The sequence below is a fragment of the Manis javanica genome, chromosome 2 (genome assembly GCF_040802235.1).
Source record: "Manis javanica isolate MJ-LG chromosome 2, MJ_LKY, whole genome shotgun sequence".
NCBI lineage: Eukaryota > Metazoa > Chordata > Mammalia > Pholidota > Manidae > Manis > Manis javanica.
This window is the reverse complement of record NC_133157.1, coordinates 46,715,575-46,735,108: the sequence shown is the minus strand read 5'-3', so window position 1 is coordinate 46,735,108 and position 19,534 is coordinate 46,715,575. Positions and strand designations below refer to the sequence as shown.

General features: G+C 42.3%; 1 protein-coding gene across 4 annotated transcripts in view; it reads left to right on the top strand.

Moving 5' to 3' along the window:
- The window catches only part of MTAP (methylthioadenosine phosphorylase), a 46,208-nt gene that overhangs the window by 8,818 nt on the left and 17,856 nt on the right, over positions 1–19,534 (top strand). For 3 of the 4 annotated variants that reach the window (XR_012127688.1, XM_073228424.1, XM_073228422.1), the window contains exons 3-4: positions 334–392; positions 4,875–5,042. Coding sequence is in view for 3 of the 4 variants with exons in the window: in XM_073228424.1 (XP_073084525.1) it covers positions 334–392; positions 4,875–5,042 (227 nt within the window). In the remaining variant the exon portion in view is untranslated. The remainder of the gene's footprint in view (positions 1–333; positions 393–4,874; positions 5,043–19,534) is intronic. The other variant, XM_073228425.1, reaches the window with a different exon arrangement.

The window sequence follows — 19,534 nt, the reverse complement described above, 5'->3', positions numbered from 1 at the left end:
TGAGCCTGCCAGATGCCCTTGACACGGCTGTATCTGACCAGGCAGAGAGCAGAGTCCCCTAGGGTCCTCGCTGCACATAGATCTTACTAAACGGTACCTTCCCATGTCCCGAGGCCAACCTTCCAAGTGCTGTGAATCTCTACAGTTAAGCAGGGCTCAGTATATGTTTATTGAATGATTAAGTTGATTAATCAAATCTAGACTCTATACCTTCAAACTCCCAAGTTTCCATGAATCCTGTTGTGGTTGAAAAGTTGAAATGGCAGCTTTTTAATCATTTATGTGTATGTGTTTTCAAATCACTGAGTTACAACAATTTTTCATTGTGTTCAGCCATCTGATGCCTTAATTTTGGGGAAGATAAAGAATGTCGATTGTGTCCTCCTTGCAAGGTAAGGTATTTTAAGCTTTTTGAATGTTACTGCTAAAGGAGAATTTAAATAAAATTACAGAAAGAGTAATGATGTAGGTTTTAGTTTTTATGTCTTGGTGGAGCCAGAGCATATTAGTCACCTTTCTTTACCACCTATATTTTTGGGGTAAATCATATTGACTTTGGATATCAAAGATTTCATCCCCTATCCTCTTTGGCTGGGAAACTGGTTAAAATAATCCAATGGATGAGTGATGAGTTTACTTAAAATTGAAGCTCTGGCTTTAGTTCTTAGTTGCGAGAGAAAATGTTTTCTTCTGTTCAGGTTTTTTTCCTTTTTCTAGTAAGATAAACTGCTTCATTTAAGATCCCTTTTGTAAGAAGAAATTCAGATGGCCAACAGGTATATGAAAAGCTCTCCAAATCTCTAATTATCAGGGAAATGCAAATAAAAACTACAATGAGATATAACCTTACACCAGTTAGGATGGCCAACATCCAAAAGACAAGAAACAACAAATGCTGGTGAGGATGCGGAGAAAGGGGAGCCCTCCGATGCTGCTAGTGGGAATGCAAATTGGTTCAACCATTGTGGAAAGAAGTATGGAGGTTCCTCAAAAAACTCAAAATAGAAATACCATTTGACCCAGGAATTCCACTCCTAGGAATTTACCCTAAGAATGCAGCAGCCCAGTTTGAAAAAGACATATGCATCCCTATGCTTATTACAGCACTATTTACAGTAGCCAAGAAATGAAAGCAACCTAAGTGTCCATCAGTAGATGAATGGATAAAGAAGATGTGGTACATATACACTATGGAATATCATTCAGCCATAAAAAGAAAATAAATCCTGCCATTTGCAACAACGTGGATGGACCTAGAGGGTATTACGCTCAGTGGAATAAGCCAGGTGGAGAGACAGATACCAAATGATTTCCCTCATTTGTGGAGTGTAACAACAAAGCAAAACTGAAGGAACAAAACAGCTGCAAACTCATACTCCAAGAAGGGACTAGTGGTTACCAAAGGGAAGGGGTTGGAGAGGGTGGGTGGGGAGGGAGGGATAAAGGAATTCAGGGGACTTATGATTAGCACACATAATGTAGGGGGGGTTACGGCAAAGGCAGTATAGCACAGAGAAGACAAGTAGTGACTCTATAGCATCTTACTATGCTGATGGACAGTGACTGCAATGGGGTGTGTGTGTGGGGGGGGTCTTGATAATGTGGATGAATGTTGTAACCACACTGTTGCTCATGTGAAACCTTTGTAAGATTGTATATCAATGATATCTTAATAAAAAATATATTACATAATGCTTAAAAAACAAAATGACTGCAAAAGATGTATATAGATGTACCACATCTACTTAACTCTCTTCCTTTTTTGGACTTTTAGGTTGTTTTTTCTTTTTCCTATTTTGTTTCATTCTTTGCTGTTGCAGCCTTTCCTGAGATATCTGATAATCTTTGTTCATTTTATGTATGAAACAATAAAAAGTCATTAGGGGGGAAAAAAAAGATGCCTTTTGTAGTAATAGTTGTAGGTTTGCAGGGAGTTGGTTTCAGGTCCCTGAAGTGGCTTCCCTGTGGTGTTCACAGTTTCCTTGACAAGGCTAGTGCTGTTTCATATTTTAGAGGGGACAAATCATTTTATCACACAGTCAGAGATTAGTAAAACTCCATTTATTAGTGTTCTATTGCTGCATAATAAATTACTACAAATATAGAAGCTTAAATCAGCACACATTATCCCACAGTTTCTGAGTGTCAGAAGTGGGCACAGCTTAGATAGGTTTTCTGTTTAGGGTCAGTATACTCAAGGGCCTGTTCTCATCTGTTACACCAGGCCCTTGTTCAGGCTCACATGATTGTTAGCAAAATACATAGGATTTACCAAAATACTCCTTACCATAGGAGGAGTGAGGCCTTCAGCTCCTTGAAGGCCTTCCACATTCCCTGCCCCTGGGGGCCTCTCCTTGGGCAGGCCACATGATGGCAGATTGCTGCCTCCGGGCCAGCAGGCAGAGCCAGTCATGGGCGGGACTCCCAGCACCTTTGCTGTATCCTCTTGATTGGACCCAAGTCTCAGGTCCAGAGTGGAAGAGAAGGGAATTACACACTGCATGGAAACGTGGCTGCCCTGGTTGGGGGCGGGGGTGCCACACTGCATTTTTTAAACAAGTGGCTTTGCTGAATGCAGTAAAATTAAAATTTCATTTTAAGTGGTCACATGGAGTCAATTTCAGGCCACCTTCTTGGTTGGCCTATGGTCATTGCTGGAGAATTGCTTAATTTTTCCAGGCTTTATTAAAAGAAAACTGATTAAAAGAAATCAGTTGGTGGTGTGGCCCCATGGTGAGGGTTTTAAATTTCTACTAACTAAACTGAAATGTGTTGGCCTGTGAGCTGTTTGACCCTCTAATGCAGTGGTTCTTAACTACGTTTGATTTTTTAATTTCTCCTGAAAATCTTAACAGAGTTTGGGAGACCAGCCTTAGAAAAAAGCATATACTCTTGGGGCGTCCATGGCCCTCCATCTCAGAGGTTGTCTGTGAACTCAAGAGTAAAAGCTGCTATGCCATGCATGTCTGAAATTTTGTACACATTATTTTGATGTTCTTAAAATTCTCTTGGTGATGAAAATAGACATGAAAGTTTCTTTTAAAATATAACTATGGGATGATACAAAGGATACTTAATAACAACCCTGTGATGCAGGTATTTCTATTATGCATTTTACAGATGGGAAAAAATGGGATGAGAGAACAGAGTGACTTTGGCGAGGTCACACAGCTAATTAGCAGTAGGACTAGGATTTGAACCCAGGAAGTTTTACTGTAAAGCCCATACTTAATCATTGTACAAATTAAGATTTTTACGTGTTCAGTTATGTCCTTAAAAGCCCATTAACTGCATTATCACATGGTAGGGACACTGCCCTCCTGACACTTTGCCTTTCTGTGGTGAAACAGTATGTGTGGTATTTGTAGTTTTTCAAGCAGCCCAGAATCATTTTAACTATGAAATACTCCTTAAAGGAATACCACGTAATGTGTGAATTTTTAAAAATAATTTTAGAAATTGAGTTCCCTTTATTGGCCTTCAGGTGAGGGGTGTGTGTGTATGCATGTTTAAGATGCTCAAAGAATTGTAACCAAGCACACATTTCTGTTCAAATTGAACTGCTCACATGGAACTGCTCAAATTGAACTGCAGATCCTGTTCTAGGTACCATTAAGGGAGACAGACAAGGGCCTCCCCCTCTCAGGGCTGATTCTAGTGGAAAAGATGGACACTGAAAAGGACGTAATTAGTTTGAGTTGCTGGTAGATGTTAGAAGAAAAAAAGCCAGGGGATAGTAATGTGACTTCGATGCATTGGTCATGGAAAGCACTTCTCTGAGGAGGTGACACTGGAGCTGAGACCTAAAGAGGGTCAGGGGCCTGAGCAGGAATGAGCATTGGGGAGCAGCAAGAAGGCTGGAGATGCTTGGTTGGGATGGGAAGGGGTACATTCCTAGCCTGGTACCCAACGACCTGAGGACCATGGTGAGGTGTTTGGATGCTATTTGATGTGTGGTAGGAAATCAGTGGTGGTGTATTTGTGCTGGAGCTATCTTAACAAAGGAGCACACCCTGGGGGGAAACAAATTTGTTTCCTCACTGTTCTGAAGGCCAGGAGTCCAAGGTTAACGTGTTAGCAGGATTGGTTCCTCCTGAAGACGGGAAGGACCTTTTCCAGGCCCGTCTCTCTGCCTGTGTGGCCATCTCCCTGAGCCACCCCATGTTCTTCTGTGTGTGTCTGTGTCTGGATTTCTCTTCTTGTAAGGAAACCATTCACCCTGGATGGGAGCCCACCTGGGGGCCTCACTTTAACTTAATAACCTCATTAAACACTCTCCAAATACATTCACATTCTGTTGTTTTCTTGAGGCTAATACTTCAACATAATGATTTCCATGGACACAATTTAGCCCGTAGCAGTGGTCATGTATGAGGTGACTAGTTCTTAGATGAAACCTGCTGACGTTCTAAAAAACTAGAAACTAGTATTTTAAAAGTGTTCTTAACTTATTGGGTGATCAGACAGAAAGGAATGGAGAGATTCAACTAGAAACTTGGGTTTCTAATTCATGTATTTCTTCACAGGCACCTCTTGTTTTCTGTGTTGTGGCTCATGTGAAACCAGATTCTGGGGTGTTGGTAGACACCCTGTCTACAGGATAGACATAGTCTTCCTGGAGAATGAGTTCTAAGTAAGCTGTTACCTACACTTGATAGGAAAATAAATACATAGAACATAAAGCTGGTCTGCACTTGACCAGGCGAGGGGTCCTCAGTAAGCTAGTACGTGCCTGGCCTCAGCCCATTTTTACTCTGCCAGGAGAAGGGCTGTGACGAAACAGCAGGAGGGAATGGCTGTGAGCTAGTTTTCTCTTCAAACAGTGTTGAAATGCCCTGCTCACTCACCTGCTGTATTGGCTGTCCTGCCCATAGGCATGGAAGACAGCACACCATCATGCCTTCGAAAGTCAACTACCAGGCGAACATCTGGGCCCTGAAGGAGGAAGGCTGTACCCATGTCATAGTGACCACAGCTTGCGGCTCCTTGAGGGAGGAGATTCAGCCAGGTGATATCGTCATTATCGATCAGTTCATTGACAGGTAAGCAGAGCTGAAAACATGTTAAGCTCTTATAATATTCCCAGCTCCAGTGGACAGTGTGTGGGGACCTGGGGAGGACAGGAGGGCAGGCCCATGGAATTGCTTTAAGCTTTTTATTGTGGGAGGTTCAAGCATATACATATTTTGACGAAGAAGAATCGTGAACTCTCAGTTACTAATTCCCAGCTTCTGCATGTGTCAGTTCACTACAGTGTGTGTCTTTAAAAAACAAGGACTCTGTAAAAAACAAATTACTTAATATTTCCTTAGTATTTGGTAATCGAGGCAGTGCCTCCTTTTCGTTATTGTCTCAAACTGTTTTTTACAGTTTGATGGTTCAGGTAAGGGTCCTGAGTTAGTCTTCTCATTACACACATGAGCTTAATAATGCCTCTGTCCACCTCCATGTTTCCTTTTCCTTTTTGTCCTGTAGTGTCTGTACATTCTGGTTTTATGACTTCATCCCTAAGTGTCACTTAGTGTCTTCCCCTGTCCCTTGTGTTTTCTGTAAACCAGTGGTTACTCCTGGAGGCCTGTTCAGAACCAGGTCCAAATTCTTGATCTTTCTTTCTTTCTACACCATATTGAGAGGCATGTAATGTCCAGTTTTCTTTTCATGATGTTAAAATGGAGCAATTGGTTCAGGAGCAAGGGGTTTTTTTGTTTCTAATCGCACATAAGTAATATATAAAAATTTTGAAAAAGTCAATAGTAGTAGACTGCCAAGATCCTGGGCTTTTTCTGCATTCAGAAGTAGTTGAAGAAATCACAGGGGAAAGTAGATGATCTCTGAGAGATTCCACCCCCTGCCCAAATTCCTGATGGAAGTAGCCACTTCCAGGGTGCTCTGTATAGACAGGTGACTGCCTTCTGAGCCTTGAGTCAGGGTGGTGGGGAGATGTACCACAGAGTGTGAACCTTTGGTGGCTCCTGCTGAAGTCACCCAGACCGTCTACTCAGTACACCCTGCTTGTCCCATCTGCTGTCTCTGAGTTTACTAGACCACACGCCTCTCCCACCTCTTTTGCTAAGGGAGGAAGGTTTATTCAACCCGGTTCTGTGCAGCCTCTGCCTTTCAGGGGTTTGTTATGATTTAGAGTCCTTCAGAACCTTTCTTGGTTGTTTCCTGGACTGAAGCTATGAGGCTGAACTGTGTAAAACTGACTATTCTGTAGGTCAGAAATTGTTGACTATCAGCAATTTCATGTGCTTCAAGCTAATAGAAAATGGAAGTAGACTAAAAACATCACTTGCCCTTCACCTGTCATTTTTCCTATCAGTTTTCACACCTGACATTATATATTTATTACCCATCTCTCCCATGAGAATAAAAGCCATGTGAGGGCAAAACTACCTGTCCTATTTGCTTCTTTATGCCTAACAACCACAGCATTGCCTGGCCTGTGGCTGGTCAGTCAGTATTTTTTGAATGATTGAATGAACATGATCATTCAAAAGGAGAGGGGGGCTGGAATTCTTCGTCAGAATCTCTGTGGCCATCAGAATGTGTTTTGAGTTAACGACTTACTAGGGTTGTTTAATAGAGCAGAGTACAGAACTGCATATTCAGAATGATCCAGATTATAAAGTATGATAGATAATATTAGAAGAAAAGTCTAATTCAGATAGTAAGCCTGGCTTTCATGTATCACTTAAATGATATAACTGCACTGTTGTGTTTCCCAGATCATTTTTTCACATGTAGTAAATGAAGGTGTTTCACATACTAGTTCTTTCAAGGAAGCAGTTGAGGCAGAAAGATAGAGAATAGAAAGTGGACAGGTTCCATATCTGATTCCAGTCTACTCGGCACTTCTTAGCTGCGTTATCTGAATATCTTCTGGTGACTTTTCTTTTATGTGCCATGTAGACAACCTGCTTCTTAGTTTTACCTTGGGATTTCAGTCTCAGGCAAGGCCCTTTTATGGGATCTAGTGTATGTTACCTGCCCAATACACAGGTGCCCTTATTGGCTGGAGGGGTCCATAGTTAACATTACTTGGTTACAAGACAGGAAAAGCTCTGTTAAAAGAGGATTCCTACAGGAATATTTAGAATGAAATCTCACATTGGATGTTGATGACGTATTACAACGATAATATGTTGGATACATTAGGTTAGGTAAGATACGAAAGCATCCATTCATGATAAAACTCTCAACAAAATGGGTATAGAGGGCAAGTACCTCAGCATAATAAGGCCATATATGACAAACCCACAGCCAACGTCATACTTACAGTGAGAAGCTGAAAGCTTTTCCTCTTAGGTCGAGAACAAGACAAGGATGCCTACTCTCTGCACTTTTATTCAACTTAGTACTGGAGATCTTAGCCACGGCAATCAGACAATGCAAAGAAATAAAAGGCACCCAGATAGGTAAGAAAGAAGTTCAAACTGTCACTGTTTGCAGATGACATGATATTATACATAAAAAACCCTAAAGAATCCACTCCAAAACTACTAGAACCAATATCATTGAATAATGAATTCAACAAAGTTGCAGGATACAAAATTAATACACAGAAATCTGTAGCTTTCCTATACACTAACAATGAATTAGCAAAAAGAGAAATAAGGGAAACAATTCCATTCACAATTGCATCAAAAAGAATAAAATACCTAGGAATAAACCTAACCAAGGATGAAAAACCTATACTCTGAAAACTACAAGACACTCTTAAGAGAAATTAAAGAGGACACTAACAAATGGAAATTCATCTCATGTTCTTGGGTAGAAAGAATTAATATAGTCAAAATGGCTATCTTGCCTAAAGCAATCTACAGATTCAATGCAATCTCTATCAAAGTACCAACAGCATTCTTCAGTGAACTGGAGCAAATTCATATTGGAACCACAAAAGACCCGGAATAGCCAAAGCAAACCTGAGAAGGAAGAATAAAGCAGGGGGGATCTCACTTCCCAACTTCAAGCTCTACTACAAAGCCACAGTAATCAAGATAATTGGGTACTGGCACAAGAACAGAGCCATAGACCAGTGGAACAGAATAGAGTCCAGATATTAACTCAAGCATATATAGTCAATATATGATAAAGGAGTCATGGATATACAATGGGGAAATGACAGCCTCTTCAACAGCTGGTGTTGGCAAAACTGGACAGTTACATGTAAGAGAATGAAACTGGATTACTGTCTAACTCCATACACAAAAGTAAACTCAAAATGGATCAAAGACCTGAATGTAAGTCATGAAACCATAAAACTCTTAGAAGAAAACATAGGCAAAACTATCTTGAATATAAACATGGACAATTTCTTCATGAACATATCTCCACAGGCAAGGGAAACAAAAGCAAAAATGAACAAGTGGGACTACACCAAACTAAAAAGCTTCTGTAGAGCAGAGGACACCATCAGTAGAATAAAAAGGCATCCTACAGTATGGGAAAATATATTCATAAATGACATATCCAATAAGGGGTTGACATCCAAAATATACAAAGAGTTCACGCACCTCAACAAACAAAAAGCAAATAAGCCAATTAAAAAATGGGCAGAGGAGTGGAACAGACATTTCTCCAAAGAAGAAATTCAGATGGCCAACAGGCACATGAAAAGATGCTCCACATTGCTAATCATCAGAGAAATGCAAATTAACACCACAATGAGATATCACCTCACACCAGTTAGGATGGCCACCATCCAGAAGACAGACAACAACAAATGTTGGTGAGGACGTGGAGAAAGGGGAACCCTCCTACACTGCTCGTGGGAATGTAAATTAGTTCAACCATTGTGGAAAGCAGTATGGAGGTTCCTCAAAAAACTCAAAATAGAAATACCATTTGACCCAGGAATTCCACTCCTAGGAATTTACCCTAAGAATGCAGCAGCCCAGTTTGAAAAAGACATACGCACCCCTATGTTTATCGCAGCACTATTTACAATAGCCAAGAAATGGAAGCAACCTAAGTGTCTATCAGTAGATGAATGGATGAAGAAGAGGTGGTACATATACACAATGGAATATTATTCAGCCATAAGAAGAAAACAAATCCTACCGTTTGCAACAACATGGGTGGAGCTAGAGGGTATTATGCTCAGTGAAATAAGCCAGGTGGAGAAAGACAAGTGTCAAATGATTTCACTCATCTGTGGAGTATAAGAACAAAGAAAAAAAACTGAAGGAACAAAACAGCAGCAGACTCACAGAACCCAAGAATGGTAACTAACAGTTACCAAAGAGAAAGGGACTGGGGAGGATGGGTGGGAAGAGAGGGAGAAGGGGGAAAAGGAGCATTATGATTAGCACACATAATATAGGGGGGTGCACAGGAAGGCACTATAGCACAGAGAAGACAGGTAGTGATTCTATAGCATCTTACTATGCTGATGGACAGTGACTGTAATGGGGTATGTGGTGGGGACTTGATAATGGGGGGAATCTAGTAACCACATTGTTGCTCATGTGATTATATATTAATGATACCAAAAGAAAAAAAAAGATATCAAAGCCAGTTTTTCCTTTTTCTCTTTACTTTACTAATGTGGCTGCTAGAAAGTTTAAAATGACATATGTGGCTCGTGTTCCATTGCTGTTGGACAGCGTCTTCCAAAGTTGAGCCACTGGTTGCGCCATGTGGTTTCCAGCTGACCAGGCTTGGGCATGTACATAATTCACTGTGAGTATGTTTGAATGTCTCAGAAGAGAAGAATCAGAACTTACTGACTTACGAGTAAAAGCCAACTTGTGTTGCTGAGAGCAGATTTTTAACAGGGTAAATCTTTGTGTGTTGAGGCGGGCACCTGATACCTCCAGTAGGCCTGGGATGGTCAGCTGGAGGCTGCGCTGCTGAAAGGCTGATGTTCCCACAGTGTCTGATGTTCCTTGGCATGTCTGATGGAATATAGCGACATTCTGCAGAGCCCCTGGTGGATTCTCACCGCGAGGGCAGGAGCGCCGGGTGGGGAAATTCATCTGGGCTCTCTCTGACCTTAGGCAAGTCAGTTTACCTATGTGGCTCTTGGTCCATTCTTCAAAAGCAAGGCTTGAACTCCACCATCACCTCAGCTCCTTTGCCTGCAAGACCCATGAATTCTCAAGGTGTCATTCATTTGTACACACACATTTGCCTATTTCCATAACTTTGCCAACATACTATTTTAGAAAAAAATACCCTTGTCCAAAAGTGTTCTTCGAAGGCTGGAATCTCCCTACTGTGGATTTGTGAAAGAAAGAATTAGAGTGGAATTAATAGATTATTCTTATAAAATAGGTGGCAGAACTAAATAAAGGGTGTTGCATGGGGGGGAGAAAACAAAACACCAACCCAGCCTATCAGCCATGCCATGCATACTTTAGAAGTCATTAAGATTTAAGAGTGACAGGTGGCCTTGATTTTTATGGTTGTTTATAAAAACATTAGATTCCTGTTCTAAAAATGAAATACCCTTGAAGGAGTCTGATAAATTAGAGCTCCTCTAAGAAAATAAGGTCATTCTCTTCTGAAAGACATTTATTTCTCTTGTGCTACGTTGTTCCAGCGTATGAAAAGTTGAAAACCTGGTCGTGAGAAAAGGGGAATCCTGGGCAGGACTGTCCTGGAGAAAGGAGGACAACAGACAGGCTGGAAGGGAGTGGCTCTGAGTATTTTTAGGTATGTGCAGTCAGTCCTTAAGTCTGGTTTTAGACATGCAAGGGAATGCCTTAGTTAATATCTAAAGTGAAAATAATTTTCATTTGCAATAGGGCAGTCATGGAAAGTAAAATGGATCTTGATCTAAAATCTAAATACCAAAAGAATATGTTGTTGTCATTTTCCCATTCTTACTATGCAGTGACAGGTTTCTTCCCTTGCCCTGGGCCCCACACGATGTTCTTCACAAACCCAAAGGGAAAACTAGGGATTCATAGCGAGAACCAGTGAGGGCTTGGGCACAGTAAGCTTCCTCAGTGCCTATATGTCTCGCCATATTGGGTATGATAATCCACTTCTTCTGACTTTGTGGAGGTCCCTGGTGTCCGAACCACAAATCCTTAGGCAATTGAGGATAAACATGGTTAAGAATGGGACTCACTCCACTCTTGACAGTCATTCAACAGTCCGTTTGAACTGGGGAAAGACTTTGTCTGACCTTTCATCTGTTACAAGAAAAAGTTGTGAAGCTATTTATACTTTAAAAGGATCTCCTAAGGAAGATGCTGTAAGATTCATAATTTGGAGGTTCTTGCATGGCACAAACCCTTGCAGTGCTGGGTCCACCTGGCTCTCCTGCTGTTACCTGCGGGGACCAAAGCAGGACTGAGCGGGGAGAACAGAGACCTCACGAGGGAAGCAAAGTTGATTCCCCTCCCCAGAATCTGGCTTTGCCACGTGAAACAGAGACAGTCTCTGAAAGCTCAGCTCCTTGGGTTCCTAGTAAGCCTTTGTGGGTTGTTTCTCTCTTGGGTTTCACACCTGGTTCTGTCCTATTTATTTGCCACTGTGCAGGGTGCAGTGGGAAGAGCCACTGGTCCCCTTTCTTACTGGCTGGTTCTGTTACCTCCCCTCCCAAGGGTAACTTGTTTTTACGAAGGGCTCTGAGGACACACCTCCTTGCTTGTGGCATGGTGAGGGCCCCCATGTAAACCTAACCAAATTCTGAGACGAGACTTAGAAGTGCAGCTGTGCATTTGCTTGGCTTTTGTTTTGTTTCTGCTTTTCAGCCTGGTAGCTGGAAGGCCTGACCATCCCTTACATCCCTTGACCACCCCTCTTTTAAATCCTGGATTTAATGATGTATTAGAAAGTGGAGTGTAGAAGTGATTTTTCTAATAAGTATTTTGCCATTAGAGCAGGGCAGGACTGTTAGAAAGTGGAGTGTAGAAGTGATTTTTCTAATAAGTATTTTGCCATTAGAGCAGGGCAGGACTGTTACTCTAGCTTTTTTCAACACGTGAGGCATTTGAGGCATTTTGTTGTCTCTTCCTGTTTTCCTGTTACATGCTCCATTGTCAAACTCATTCATTAGATACTTCTACAGATTCTTTTGTCTGTGTGGGAGGACTGAGTATGTGGCCTCTCTTACACTCCAGACTCATGACAGTTCATGCCATGCAGGGTGCACATGGGCCAGGAATTCCACACATGACCTTTCTCATCACCATCGATCCTGGTTATTATCGTTGAAAGGAATTCAGTTCACCACATTTTATTATGTATGTATTAAAAGGAATAGCCAGATCTGTAAACTGTTTGGCAAGATGCCCCCATTATATCAGGTTTAAAATAAGATGCAGACTAGGAGTTCTTAAGTCACTTCTGTCACCAACAGAAATCTGAAGGTAAGACTAGCAAAAAGATACAGTAAGAAGGAAGATGAGATTCTTTTAAACACTGGCCTAATGGCCTTTATCAAGAATGTTTTTCACGATAAGGACTGTTTTATACAGCGAGAAAAATACAACCAAAAAATTAAGATTAAAAAAAAAGAGGATGTAGTTCTTAGAGCCAAGTGTTTTCTGCAAAGCACTGTTTATATGTTGGCCTGTTGTGCCTGAGGCCCAGGGAGGGGTTCTGCTTGAAGAATGCAGTGGGAGAAAGCCAGCTTGGAAGTGAGGACATCCAAAATCGTTTCCTGTCTCTGTCCTCAAATTCGTTTGTCCCTTAGGTCCCTCTGCTAAATGTGGGTGTGGGTTGGATTCCTAGGAGTTCTGAAGTCCTCCCTCTTGAGAGAAGTATTTTCTTGCTAGAAGTGGGAGGGTTCGGGTGCCTCTGGCCGGTGCTGCCTGCTTGCTTACTCATCAGGAAAGTCCCGTGCTAAACACAGTGGTGAGGGATTATGTCAGTTTTTTCCCCCTCCCAGAGAAACAGCCCTGCCTTGGGCTTCCCCAGCAATGTCATGCTGTAAAGTTCTTTCTCACCCCGGAAAAGGACTGGCCCTGAGGTTGAGGTGTGCGCCGATGTCAGTTACATCATCATCTTCATGGACAGGGAGGTTTATGGTGAAGAATTAGACGGGAAGCCTTTGCCTATTGGCTCTTCCATCCCCGCCAGCAGCTATTTTAAACCCTTGCTCTTCTCTCAGCTGCCTGCTCAACTCCTCTCTTAATCGAGAATGTTACGTCTTTACAAAAAAACAGAAGCTGTTAGGCGTGAACTTGCCATCTTCCTTCACCCTCCCTTTCACCACCTACTTGGATTCCTGTCCTACTCTGTCATCTTCCTCCTACAGCTGTCCTGGAAGTGGGGGCAGCTGCTCCCTGGAGGGGGTTAATTCTTGTGTTCTGCTCTGCAACCTAGTTCTGTTATTACCGCCTCACCTTATAGCTGGTTAATAAAAATGCTGATAAGCTCCCAATGTTTGCGTTTTTGCTAAGTGCCACAGTCAATCCTATTTACCGAGGGCGAGGATTATAAAACCTGAGGTTTCCTCAGGTTATCGTTGAGGAAACTGAAGCTCAGAAGTATTGGTCATTTGCTAGTAGTAAGTGGGATCTGTGGGGTTTGGATTTGAGCCTATGACCTCAACTACATCTCACGTGCAGTTCCAGTCCTGCCCTCCTCTTTGAGATCCACACTTTGTAGATATACGACAAAGTCCCAGAGGCGCCTCATAGTTGGTAATTCAGGATTGTCTGTTGGTTGTCTTTTGGTCAGCTACCCACTCCAGTCTCCCAGCTCCTCCTCCTGTGCTTGGTAAGTCGCTGAGTTAGTAATGCCGTGGCACTGCCGTCTACCTGGTGATCATTGCTGGGATCTGACACCCTTAACTCCAGTCTCTCTCCAAGTTATGCCTATGCATGCCTTGGATCCTCCCTTTCCTCTCCCCTCTGCTCTCATCAGGGTCTGTTCTTAACATTCCTTCTCTCCAGCTTGACGCCCCGTAAAGCCACTTTCTATACCACTCCCTGAAAATACAGTGGGAACAAAGATACAGTCAGAAGTTTTGGAAACCAAGCATCCCTCTACCCTCAGGGAGGGCCAGCCCCAGCATCTGGTCCTCGGGGCTGTGACTGAGCAGTGGTTAGAACCAGCTCATACCAGACTTTTAAATCCATGGCACGGTCCAGGAAGGAGGGATGTCCTAATCTCTTCATGTAGAAGACCTCAGCTCTTACAATTTGATGTAATTTTTTCCTGGTTCCTCTTCTCATTAATGCTGATGATCTTTGACATGTATTTAAAATATCTTGTCACCTTGGTGGTGGTTTCTTGCATTGCTTTTGTACTTATCCCTGCTCATCTTCTCAGTGAAATATTAATGTTTATTATTTGTGGTCACATCTGGTCTTCTGAACACAAAGTTGTAATTTCTGGGTAATTCTGAAGCAAAATTCATATTAAGCTGTTCCCAGGTGTCAGATGCTCTTAGGCTCTGTATAATTAGCATTTACATACCTGTTGCTGTTGGAGATGTTTAGAACCCATTTAAAATGGCACCCTGACTCATCATTAAATTTTAAAATACACATGCCTTTCCGACGAGCCTTCCCCTTTTGCAGTTTACAGTCCTAAGAATAAAAGCATCGAACACTCTAGACACTTGTACCAGGATGTGTGCGTATGGTTCCTGAGCGAGCAGCCTAAGGCAGTGGTTGAACAGCCATCTTGTGGAATGTCATGAAGCTGTAAATACTGTATGTGTCGGCTTGGAGCAGTGTCTGTGATACTGGCTGGTGAAAGCAAAGCTGCTGAGCAGTAACACTGGTAATACTTCCACGGGCCATACTGTGTTCCTGGTGTTGCTAGTCACTGCAACACTAGGAGGCATCCCACACATAACTTACTATCCCCTTTTATAGAGGGGAAAACAGGTCCAGAGAGTTTGTTACTTAGCACCTGTGTTAGAGCTGGGGTTTTTGTTCTTGTACTTCTGCTCTGAGTGCTCTGCTTAGCAGGACTCAGGAGAAATAGAAGATAAGGGAAAGCTATGTGACCTGTTCGTTGAAGAGAGTTGTCTTGGTGGGCTGTAAACATCAGTTGGTTTTTCTCCTTTGCTGTGACACTATAAGCAGTTAGGGGCATCCCTTAGATCAGAGCACTGGGAGGATCTTAATGATGTTGGTCCAAATTCATAACCTTTCAATTCCTTCTGGTTAATAAAACAGACTAATTTCACTTCTTAATGTATTGCTGTTCATGTCAAAATTTCCTCTGTTTTTCCCCACTGTACTTAAACTGTCTCTTCTTTACCTAACTAAGTGCCCCCACCTTCCTCCTCTGGATGAGAACTCTTTGTGCCTGACTTAATGTCTTGGATCCTCTAGGAGTTGATTCTTCACTAACATGCTTGCTCACGATGGCACTGTCCATGAACTGTGTGTGTGTGCACACCCCCACACATACTGACATCTAGAAATGTGTTCAGAAGACTCATTCTCGATCCTACTAATATTGAAACTTTACAGACTGCCTAGGGCATAAATATCCTTTCGATCTAACTAACTGATGACTTGGCCTCACAGTGTTTTTCTTTGGTATTCTAATGTGTGCTAAACCTTCAAGTGCTATCCAACATGCATATCTGTGTTTTAAAGAGTTTAAAGAGTAAAACATGTTTGTAATGAAATGTAAATAGCATTTGAGGGTATGTGATAAAAAGCAAAACTCTTTGATACATTTCTGGTGAGGGGACCAATATCATTTAAGATCCTCCCAGTGCTCTGAACATACCTTGCTACAGCCATTTGAAAGGCAGTTTGGTAAGATTGATCTATTAAACTTGAGATTGTATGTGGCCATGGTGCAAACAGTTCCTTTTCTTGTTTTGTTTTTTTTGGAGAAACATGCACAAGGGAGCCCATGCAGAGGTACTGGTGTAACATTTTTAATTACCCATTCATTGTATAATGGCTAAATCTACTGGTCCGGGCCTTCTATGCAGCACACAAAACAAATCGAGTAGATTTGTATTTGCTGACATAGAACAGGCTCCAAGATATATCAAGCACATGGTGAAATAGTCCATACTGTGGCCATTAATAAATTTTTTTAACACAAAGGAAAACTGTGTGAGTATGACTGTATAGGAATTCTAGAAAAAAGAAAAATTTGTCATTTTATTCTATACCAGTTTACAACTTACCATCTTCCCTTTTAATCCTTTCCCGTGACTTTTTCCGTACCTGTAGTCAGACACCCACAGCATTTTTCCTGACAGCTAAATGCTGTTTCATTGTTAGGTATTTGATTTTTTTAAGCAGCCTACTAAGTGGAAAATTTGGTTGTTTTCAGTTTCCTGCTTGTATAAACTATAGCTCATGTAACATTTGTGTGCCGTACCCTCTTATCTTTGTATCTGTATGAACCTACCAGTTGGATAAAATGGCCAACAGAACTCCTGGGTGTCAAGGTAGCTTGCTTCTTAGAGCAGCTCCACTTTCCCTTGGAGCTCAGCCTTTAATGAAAAGTGGAGTTGGGAGGATTTTTTGTTTCTTAGAAACCAAATTGTCTCTGTCCATGCACATTGTTGAAAGAAAGAAGGAAACTGTCTTTTAAGTGATACAGGTACAATCAGTTCCCCCAAACCATGCTCCTTATGAGTAGCCGTTGGCCGTGCTTTACCAGTGAATTAATTGACTCATGTTCCTGCATGCTGAGTCGTGTTGTGGACATATGCTGTGCTCTGAAACCTCCTGGGAGTTAATGTTTGCTTCTGCTAAGAGACAAATAGTTGTTTTCCTTCAACTGTTGGAACTCAGCATTTTCTCAAAGGAGACATATTAACAAATGGCTGTTTCTGAGCCAGTTCAAGAGTCTTGATCCAGAAACAACCTACCCGTCAGTCTTTCTCTGGGATTCTCCCGCTCTGTGTCTGAAAGGTGCTGGGTTCTCTCCTTGGCTGTCTTGAACTTATTGCTCTTGCCAGCACACAATCTAATTTTATTTCCTTCACTCTTCTATCGGCAGTGTTTTATTTGTTCACTGACTTTTCTTGGCACATATCACGTTTGATGACCTCAAGCAGTTTTTTGGGTCCCCATCACTTGAGGCCCATTTATGTGTCCTACTCTGAGATTGGAAGGTGAAAAGTTCTGAAACAGATTTTCAGTAAGTGGTCATTACTAGTACTGAGCACTTGCTCTGTGTGTTCTCAGTCTTCCCATCAACCATGGAAGGGTAGTATACTATTCTCCATTTTCTCCATTTTCAATATGAGAAAACTGATAAAAATGGAGGTACAGACAAATCAGAGGGACTTCCCCATGGACACATAACTAGTGAGTGAGCAGTTGAAGCCAGCTAGGTCAGGCAGTCCTCACACCAGGTTTCCAGGGGGTCTGCCAAGCTAATGGGGAGGTGGAATTAGCAGTCCTCCTGCCTAGCTGGGAGGAGTTGCTGATTGAACCAACAGTTGGGGATAGACCTTCAGCACCCATTCTTTATGACTTCAGAAACCAGAACTGCTTAGCCGTACCTTAAACCACATAAGCGTGTGTGTGAGTGCCCTGGTGCTGCTGTAACAAATTATTACAAACACAGTAGCTCAGACAACTCGAAGAGATTGTATACTTCTGTAGGTTATGAGTTCAGCATGGTCTCATGGGCTAAAATCAAGGTGTCAGCAGAGCCGCACTCCTTTCTGAGGCTCAGGGGAGACTCCTTTCCTTGACCTTTGCCAGCCCACACTCCTTGGCACAGAGCCCTTCCAGCTCCATAGCCAACAGTGGTGGGTGGAGTCTTCTTGCCTCTTATTGCTCTGTCATGGACTCTTCTGCCTCTTCCTTCTGCCTGTAAGGACTCCTTGATGATACCAGACCTACCTGCTTAGTCCAGGATGATCTTGCTATTTTAAGGCCAGCTGATCAGTTAGTTCCCCTTCATCATGTATGTTAACTCACAGGTTCAAGTATTAGAACATAGATATCTTGGGGCAGGCTTTATTCTGTCTGCCACCACATGCCACTTTTACAACTCAACAGGACATAGCCACCACTCCGAACCCTCTTGTCCTGGGTGTAGGTTACTTCCGGGAGGTGCGTGATCCTTCTATTCCTTTCAGCCACAAGCTGGAACACAGCTTCCTGGCAGGTCTGACCAGTCTGACATGATCTGAGGTGAATTTTATCCTATGCCCCAGGAACAGGTTTCAGTTCTATCTCTTGATGGAAGGAAGCTTTCAGGGCTCCCTTTACCAGGAAAAGGTGCTCTCCTGGGCTTATTGCAGACCTACCCTCTTCCCTCAGGAAACCGTCTGCAGGTTCTTCCATTGACCTACTTCATATGCTTGCTTCTCCTGTACCTGTGTCTGTCCCTAATGGATGTGAGTGAATACTGCATGCCCTGTGCTGGGTCTATCACTTCAGTGATCCTCAAGGCAATAGTAGTTAGTAGGGCTTTGCAACAATTACTGTTTATCCCCAAACTCACATAGTAGACATGCAAAATGGAGATTTTGTATCAGTCTTTGGGATGTAGCTGCTGGAGGTTTTCTTGGCCCTGTTTTCATATTGAAACTAAGGTGTAGGTGTGGATATTGCTAATTGCTTGCATTATGAAGAAAGAACTCAGGGGCATTAAGTTATTTGCTTAAGATCATACAAAAATTCAATACCAAGATTCACAACCAGGCACACAACTTACATTTCCTTTATTTTCTCCATATCACTGAGAAAACTCAGCATGGAGGTGGAGGTTATAGACGAGCTATTGTGGCTAGAAATTGGGAACACACAGGAAGGGCCCCTGTCAGTACAGGCTCAGTTGGGTGATGGTCTGTGCTCTGTGGGGTGAGGCTGTCAGGTTTATTCCTGGTTTCAAGCTGAGTTGTACAAGCTCTCACTTCTCTGATACAAACCCTTAGAGGGAGGAAGGAGCTCTTAAAATGACACACTTTTTCATTCTAGAATTTCCCTTGGGTGGTGTGCTTTGCTTACCTCCCTTGTGATTGTAAACCCCATTGCTCTTCATCTGAGTTCATTCAGCATTAAGCATACCTCCTCATTTTATACTGTTTATAGTGATGTAAGTTTAGATCATTAAACATTTGGTTGAATGTGTCGACCTGTAGGTTAGTCGTGCAGGACAGCACAAATAGGTGGGCAGGCTGTGTGAAGGGGTGTTTCTCACCTGCACCTTACTTTCCAGAATCGTGACAGAATAGACCTGAAGCCATTAGAAATACTAGTATTAAAGTCCTTGTTTCTTTCTTGAGGCTGCACCTTTCACATGTCCCTACCAGGCTGGGTGTTTGGAGTGAGAGCTTCATAGCTTCCTCAGCCAGAGCTTCTCCCTGGGCAGGCTCCGAGTTCTGTTTCTAGCCCAGACTTCCCTTCTGAGCTGCTGTGGAATTTCTGGACATCTCGGTTGGCTTAATCCTCGTAACACCTTTATAGATGGTTGGGTGAACACTGCATTTTAAGATTGGAAAATGGAGAATCAAAAAAACACGGTAATTTGCCATAAGCCATATAGCTAGTAGTTAAGGAGCTTTGTTTAAAGAGAAAAATTTTTAAATGTTTCATCTGAAAGAAGGAATTAAAACTATAGTCAGTGTCACATGTATGCACCATAACATAAACCATAACTAATACATGTATGTCTTCAGGTT